This window comes from Notothenia rossii, assembly GCF_949606895.1.
Source record: "Notothenia rossii genome assembly, chromosome: 5".
Taxonomy (NCBI): domain Eukaryota; kingdom Metazoa; phylum Chordata; class Actinopteri; order Perciformes; family Nototheniidae; genus Notothenia; species Notothenia rossii.
The window spans coordinates 429,141-437,317 of NC_136903.1; the positions used below are offsets into that span (position 1 = coordinate 429,141).

The 8,177-nt window shown below is 45.7% G+C and overlaps 1 protein-coding gene across 3 annotated transcripts in view; it reads left to right on the top strand.

Annotated features, from left to right (window-relative positions):
- The window catches only part of lamb4 (laminin, beta 4), a 28,344-nt gene continuing 20,167 nt past the window's right edge, over positions 1-8,177 (top strand). Inside the window, exons 1-6 of one of the 3 annotated variants that reach the window (XM_079680247.1) lie at positions 1-148; positions 5,744-6,177; positions 6,633-6,768; positions 7,350-7,423; positions 7,540-7,728; positions 7,883-7,946. In XM_079680247.1, the coding sequence (XP_079536373.1) occupies positions 127-148; positions 5,744-6,177; positions 6,633-6,768; positions 7,350-7,423; positions 7,540-7,728; positions 7,883-7,946 (919 nt within the window). In that variant the 5' untranslated portion in view covers positions 1-126. Of the gene's footprint in view, positions 149-5,743; positions 6,178-6,492; positions 6,769-7,349; positions 7,424-7,539; positions 7,729-7,882; positions 7,947-8,177 lie in introns of those variants that run through there. The other 2 variants (XM_079680246.1, XM_079680248.1) reach the window with 2 other exon arrangements.

Below are 8,177 nucleotides of genomic sequence, written 5' to 3' on the forward strand. Positions count from 1 at the left end.
AGAGACCATCAGAGTCCATCAGAGACCATCAGAGTCCACCAGAGTCCACCAGAGACCACCAGAGACCACCAGAGTCCACCAGAGTCCACCAGAGACCATCAGAGACCATCAGCTGACTAGCTCAACATGTTCCTGGTCTTCTTTGTAGGTGAGTTTCGCTTCTTTATTCTCAAAGTCTCATCACTCTACCTGGAGGGAAGGAAGGTAGGAAAGATTAGATAAAGGAAGTGAGGAAGGAAGGAAGTGAGGAAGGAAGGAAGTGAGGAATGGATTAAATAAAGGAAGTGAGGAAGGAAGGAAGGGAGGATTGGATGGGAATAAAGCCCCGTCTTTATGGGCTCAGAACAGTCTCATAATTCACACATGCACACTGAAGGATTCACACTTGTGTTTTTCAAAGCACACACAAATGTGTTATTTCTCTCACAGGCTCCGCCCTCTACTGGACTGTATGGGTACTACCTTATCATGCTTGCATTCACCTACTGAGATTTCTATAGACGTAGCCGGGCCAGGGGCGGGCCTACCTGAATGCGTGCACGTGATATTCACATTTTCCAGCAGGGGGAGCTCTAAGACCGTGTAATAACTTTGCTGTACTTGGGGGAAATAAAAATAAAGTGTATTTATGACGAAACGCGCTTAAAACGTGTTTCTGACCCCCAAACTTTGTGGGTGTGCTACAGCGGGTACCACCTGTCACTATACCAAGTTTGTAATCCAAGCAGCGTTTATAAATATTTGACATTGCCCGAATGTCTACATTTTCCCACCATATGGTGGCCTGTATATCACCGTTCAAATATCATCTCCAAATGTCAATGCCTTGTGGAATTATGAGCATTCTGACTCGTGTCCATTTGGAGGATAGGGTTATGTTGAGGTTCAATGTTAAAAAAACTCCTCTAAAAGGACAGGCTAAAAAACTCGTCCAGACGTTTAAAAACACTTTCCCCGACCTTTTAAACATTTGTTCTGCCTTGTCATGTGCCGTGATGCCCCATGCAAGTATCAGACTATTTAAACAATGTTTACCCAGGATTCAAGCACTTTTCCTGGCTTGTCAAGGGCTGTGATGCAGCCTGTTCTGTTGTTGTGAAATTAGCTGAGGCTGTCTGCTGAAACCGGTGCTTTGCTCCTTTAGACACTTTCCCAGGCATTTTGAACACTGTTCCTGGCTCAGAAAGTCCGGTGCTGGATTCTGACTCGTGTCCATTTGGAGGACATTGATTAAGATAGAAGCTCTCCTGGAAATGTACACATTTTGTACATTTCCGGGAGAGGTTCTTTGTTAAAAAAAACTCCAAATGGACACGCTAAAACACTCGTCCAGACGTTTAAAAACACTTTTCCCCACCTCTAAAAAAAAGTCAGGTGCTGCATCCTGCTCTCTGGGTACTCTTTGTCCATATTTAAGACACTTTCCCTGCATTTTAACCACGATTTCTGCCTTGGAAAGTGAGGTTCCCTACACACTTTTTCCTCTAAAATGATTTTAAATCATTATTTTTACATTTAAATGCATTTATGTCATCATTAATATGGTTCCCTGAAACAATGCACATACTCTGGAGCTCACTGGGGTCCTGTATATGCTTTAATAAGGCGTTTTAACACCTTTTTCCCATGAAAATGATTTTTAATCACTATCATGGGGCTATATAAATCCAATTCCGGGTAATTTGGAGCACAATTGTACCTTTTACTATTTAAATGTATTTGTATTATATATTTTTGGGCTAGGAAAGTGAAATATTTGGGTGGTTTTGTCAGTTTATGGAGCTTAGCCCACAAATCCTGGAGGTTCCAGGCCAAATTTGGGTGATCATAGGCGGCCTGCCAGGCGCACCCACCCGTGGAAAGAAGAAAAAAGTTAAGAAAATGGTTAATTATATCTTAAAACAATCAAAAATGAATTTAAAAATAAGTGCCAACGGAGAAGGGGCCCGAAAAAGCTCAACCCTTTGGGGCTTCGGGCCCTTTTCCCCCTTCTCCGTTGTAAGTTGCAACGGAGAAGTGGAAAAGTGTCCGGGGCTTCATTTCCCCCTCTTCGTCAAAAATATTCATCCATACATTTTGGACTACCATCTGCACGAAATCGGAAAACCGGTTTTTGGGTGCACTTTTATTTTTGGGTGAAAAAACGGCTGTCTGCAAACACGGAGGTGAAGTGTCCACTCACCATGCACTTTGGGTTAGCCTTATTTTGTGCCTCAAGACCCCTTTTGCCTGGTTCTCACAAAAGTTTACTGACAAATGTGCCTCTGGAGGAATGCAAGGGGAGTTGACAGGGGAGACGAAAGGAGAAAACAAAATCCATAAAATCACATTGTCTGATTTTCAAAGAATTTAGTTGCAAATGATGGTGAAAATAAGTATTTGGTCAATAACTAAAGTTCATCTCAATACTTTGTTATATACCCTTTGTTGGCAATGACAGAGGTCAAACGTTTTCTGTAAGTCTTCACAAGGTTTTCACTGTTGCTGGTATGTTGGCCCATTCCTCCATGCAGATCTCCTCTAGAGCAGTGATGCTTTGGGGCTGTCGCTGGGCAACACGGACTTTCAACTCCCTCCAAAGATTTTCTATGGGGTTGAGATCTGGAGACTGGCTAGGCCACTCCAGGACCTTGAAATGCTTCTTACGAAGCCCCTCCTTCGTTGCCCGGGCGGTGTGTTTGGGATCATTGTCATGCTGAAAGACCCAGCCACGTTTCATCTTCAATGCCCTTGCTGATGGAAGGAGGTTGTCACTCAAAATCTCACGATACATGGCCCCATTCATTCTTTCCTTTACACGGATCAGTGGTCCTGGTCCCTTTGCAGAAACACAGCCCCAAAGCATGATGTCCCCCCCCCCATGTTTCACAGCAGGTGTTCTTTGGATGCAACTCAGCATTCTTTCTCCTCCAAACACGTCTAGTTCAGTTTTTACCAAAAAGTTCTATTTTGGTTTCATCTGACCACATGACATTCTCCCAATCCTCTTCTGGATCATCTAAATGCTCTCTAGCAAACTTCAGACGGGCCTGGACATGTCCTGGCTTAAGCAGGGGGACACGTCTGGCACTGCAGGATCTGAGTCCCTGGCGGCGTAGTGTGTTACTGATGGTAGCCTTTGTTGCTTTGGTCCCAGCTCTCTGCAGGTCATAGACTAGGTCCCCCCGTGTGGTTCTGGGATCTTTGCTCACCGTTCTTGTTTCTCATTTTGACCCCACGGGGTGAGATCTTGCGTGGAGCCCCAGATGGAGGGAGATTATCAGTGGTCTTGTATGTCTTCCATTTTCTAATAATTGCTCCCACAGTTGATTTCTTCACACCAAGCTGCTTACCTATTGCAGATTCAGTCTTCCCGGCCTGGTGCAGGTCTACCATTTTGTTTCTGGTGTCCTTTGACAGCTCTCTGGTCTTGGCCATAGTGGAGTTTGGAGTGTGACTGTTTGAGGTTGTGGACAGGTGTCTTTTATTCTGATAACGAGTTCAAACAGGTTCCATTAATACAGTTAACAAGTGGAGGACAGAGGAGGCTCTGAAAGAAGAAGTTACAGGTCTGTGAGAGACAGAAATCTGGTTTGTTTGTAGGTGACCAAATACTTATTTTACACCTTCATTTGCAAATAAATTCTTAAAAAATCAGACAATGTGATTTTCTGGATTTTATTTTTCTTATTTTGTCTCTCATAGTTGAGGTATACCTAGGATACAAATTACAGGCCTCTCTCATCTTTTTAAGTGGGAGAACTTGCACAATTGGTGGCTGACTAAATACTTTTTTGCCCCACTGTATGTGGACGTTGTCAAGGTCCAATGTTGACAAGGGAGCAGGGAAACGGGGTTCAGAGGGAGTGGCTGTACAGCTCTGGCTGTGCAGCTATTGTACAGCGCCCGGGGAGCAATGGGAGTGAGGGGGGAAGGGGGATGTCCGGTGCCTTGCTCTAGGGCACCACGGCAGGGCAGGAGGTGAACTGGGACCTCTCCAAGTAGAAGTCCACACTCCAAATGCAGGTCTGGTCGGGGACTTGAACCGGCGACCCTACGGCTCACAGTCCAAGCCCCTACTGACTTCCATAGATTTAGTCTCTAATGTTGCTCTCAAAATGCACCAGATTGATGCATTTAACTTCAACATTTAAAAAAAATCTTCCCGGGGGAGCATGCCCCCGGACCCCCCTAGAGGAGGTGAGGTCCACCACCTGCCCACACCCCCTTTTAAATTGTCTCACCCACAGTGAGGATGCTTCCTACGCCCATGATCTATTCCATGCTTCAAGTCAGGCAAATTGGGCTCAAGGGCTCAGGTAATGTGATTACTATATAAATAATGGTCCAAAATAACATTAAATGCATAGGGTTACTTGTTAAGTAACATACTTTCGTCGCCGGCCGACCGATACATGCCGTGCATTAAGTGGGCCTGTCTGTCAATTAATCCCCGGGCCACTTTTTCCTCCCAGTCCGCCCCTGTATTCAAGTATTGTGTGTACGAAGAAGAACTAAATAAATGCAACGGCCTCCCAAGAAGAGCTCGCCTCTCTCCAGTCAGTTCGGTAAAGTGGGTTATTGAACCTGAAGCTTGTTGCATCTGCCCTGGGAGAAACAGAGAGTCATCCCCCTGTTTCCTCCACTATGGTCTGGGAGCCGACAGGAAAGTTCAACTAACACATTAAGTTGACGAAGCACTTGAGTCAACTGTATTCACCTTGCAGGTGCAGCTATGTTGCTTGTATCCTGGATTAACTGTTTAAGTCATGGATGTTTAAAGTTTAAATTCTTAATATTTGTCTAATATTATTTAGTTTTCATTCATGAAGTATGACGCTAACCTGTCGCTGCTCCCTCCACACTCACAACAACTTCATACAGACATAAACAAAGCAGCTGTATTCGCCATACAGGAAACACACATTTAAAACGGTTTTGCCTGCCGTTTTTGTGTACGCACAACAAGTGAGGTGTTCTGTCAGAGAGAGGTCTTTAGCTTACAGCAGCCTGTGACGGCCAATCACAGTTTAAATGTCTTCCTCACTGTGAGCAGTTATGATAGAGCTGTTTGTGAAAGGTTCTTTGTTTTCTTTATTGTTCAAATAGAAGCCACTGCTTTCTGCTCACTGGTGAGTTAGCCTCTGAGTGTTAAGCACATCAGGCAGCAGCTGTATGGGCATTGCTCTATGGTAGCTGTTATCTGCACATTGTTAATCATGAGCAATGCATCTTTACATTGTTTAACTGTGAGATGTTATAACATGGTACTCTGGAGAGTTTTTGAAGGTAATAAAGAAACAGCATGATGGGATGCACCAGTTGAGAGAACCAAATATGTAAAGCACTTTTTTGTTGATTTATGATTTGCTGCATATCAGGAATAAAACCAAAATCCTCTGTCGTACCAAATTGAAGTATCATTATTTTTGCATCGTGTTGAATCGCATCGCCCCGAATCGCATAATGTTGAATCAAATCGTATCGAACTGTATCGCAACAGGGCTGAATCGTATCGTATCGCATCGCCTGGTGTTTCAAAGGTATCGTTTATGTATCGTATCGTGGCAACGTATCGAGATGCGCATCGCATCGGCCTCAGTGATGGAGATGCACATCCCTAGTGTGTATGTGTGAATTATGAGACTGCTCTGAGCCCATACGTCTTCAGACCACTTTTCTAAGAACTGGACCTCCATGTTGATCTTTTCCCCAGAAGTCAAAACACACTCACTTTAAATCTTTCAAATCTCTCCTTTTTAAGTTTTTCTTCCAGTAGCTCGGCTCCATGATCCCTGGGACCCCCAGGACCCCCAGGAGATCCAGGAACCCCAGGACTTCCAGGACCTTAAAGACCTCCAGGACCCTCGGGACCTTAAGGATCTCCCGGATTTCAATGATATCCATGACTCCTGGGACACCAATGACCCCTTGGACCTCCGAGACTTCCAGGACCCCCAGAAACCTCAGGACCTCCAGGACCCCCAGGACCCCCAGTATGTCCAGGACCCCCAGGAGCTCCAGGACCCTCAGGACCTCCAGGATCGCCAGGACCAGGACCCCCAGGACCAGTGTCCCCCTGGCTCCTGTACCCCCCCTCTAGGAGACCTGATGGTGGGTCGAGCTGCTCAGCTGTCAGCCTCCTCCACATGTGGTCTGGAGGGCCCAGAGAACTACTGCATCCTGGGATACCTGGAGGTCAGAGGGGGGGGGGGGGGACTGTAGATCTGAAACTCTTTGAAAATGAAAATGTGTTTGTATTGAAATCTAAATGTTAATATAATAACGTTACGGTGGTAAATATGATAAACTTCTGTGATTGATGTGTTTCTGACTGGAACATGTTCTGACTCGTCTCCGCCCTGAAGGAACGTTCTCCACATGACTTCTTTTCTGCTTTCTCCTGCTGTTTAACTCTTTACTGTCTCTCAGAGAGGTTTGATTCAGAAGGTTCTTACTTCCTGTTGCTCTCGGTGTGGGTTCCTCATGTATCGTGGGTTCTGTGTGTGTCAGGAGGATCAGAAGTGTTTCCTGTTGCTCTCGGTGTGGGTTCCTCATGTATCGTGGGTTCTGTGTGTGTCAGGAGGATCAGAAGTGTTTCCTGTTGCTCTCGGTGTGGGTTCCTCATGTATCGTGGGTTCTGTGTGTGTCAGGAGGATCAGAAGTGTTTCCTGTGTGACTCTCGGCTGCTGTACAGTAGCTATAGCAACACAGACAGCCACCGCGTGGAGAACCTGATCACGACCTTCGACCCCGACAGGAAGCTGAGGTGGTGGCAGTCTGAGAACGGTGTGTTTAGAACCATCACAAGCACCCCTTTAATACTCATATCATCAACATATGTATAATCTTTCTTTAGTAACAGCAGTCAGGGGTGTGTGTTAGTTAGTATGGGAGTATGCACTGTGAATTCTGGGATATGTAGGAACATGCAGACGTGAGTTCACATGTTCATGAGTTCACGTGTTCGGACACGAGTTCACATGTTCATGAGTTCACGTGTTCGGACACGAGTTCACATGTTCATGAGTTCACGTGTTCGGACACGAGTTCACGTGTTCGGACACGAGTTCACGTGTTCATGAGTTCACGTGTTCGGACACAAGTTCACGTGTTCGGACACGAGTTCACGTGTTCATGAGTTCACATGTTCGGACACGAGTTCACGTGTTCGGACACGAGTTCACATGTTCATGAGTTCACGTGTTCGGACATGAGTTCACGTGTTCAGACACGAGTTCACGTGTTCGGACACAAGTCCACGTGTTCAGACACAAGTTCACGTGTTCGGACATGAGTTCACGTGTTCACACATGTTTAGTTAGCGTCTGTAGTCATGGGTTAATTGCCTCCCTGCATTTGGTCTGTAGGAGTTCACGGGGTCAGCGTCAGGCTGGATCTGGAAACCGTGTTCCAGTTCAGTCACCTGGTGCTCACCTTCAAGGTAAACCGCTTCACACACACTCTCTCACACACAGTCTCTCATATCTGACTGTATATTTAAACATGTAATAAACATGTGATAAACATGTGATAAACATGTGATAAACATGTGTGCAGAGCTTCCGTCCGGCGGCCATGCTGGTGGAGCGCTCGCAGGACTTCGGGCGCAGCTGGAAAGTTTTCCGGTATTTCTCCGAAGACTGTTCCCTTCACTTCCCCTTGGTGTCCAATCAGCCGGCCGGAGGCATCGAGGACGTGGTGTGTGACGGGAGATACTCAGATCCAGAGCCCTCCACCGAGGGGGAGGTATATCATATATAGTGAAGTATAATAAGAACTTCATCAGGTCTTCACCAATGGGGAGGATTATCTGATGAGAAGCAGCACCAACACATCAGTCCCATATCATTGTAGATATCTGTCCAGTGTGAGGAGGTGTAACACCCTGTCTGTCCACCAGGTGGTGCTGAAGGCTCTGGATCCCATCTTTCACATAGAGAACCCGTACGCTGCCAACGTCCAAGGTGAGGGGAAATACTGCTCTCTGATTGGCTGTCAGGACAGGCTGACAGTACCTGTTACTAGTATTAGAGGTACAAATCTTGAGTAAAAGTAGAAGTACTCGGATCTTGTACTTGAGAAAAAGTAGAAGTACCAGAGTGTATGAATACTCTGTTACAGTAAAAGTCCTGCATTCAAAATGTTCCTCAAGTAAAAGTAAAAAAGTATTATCATCAAAATATAGTGAAAGTAGT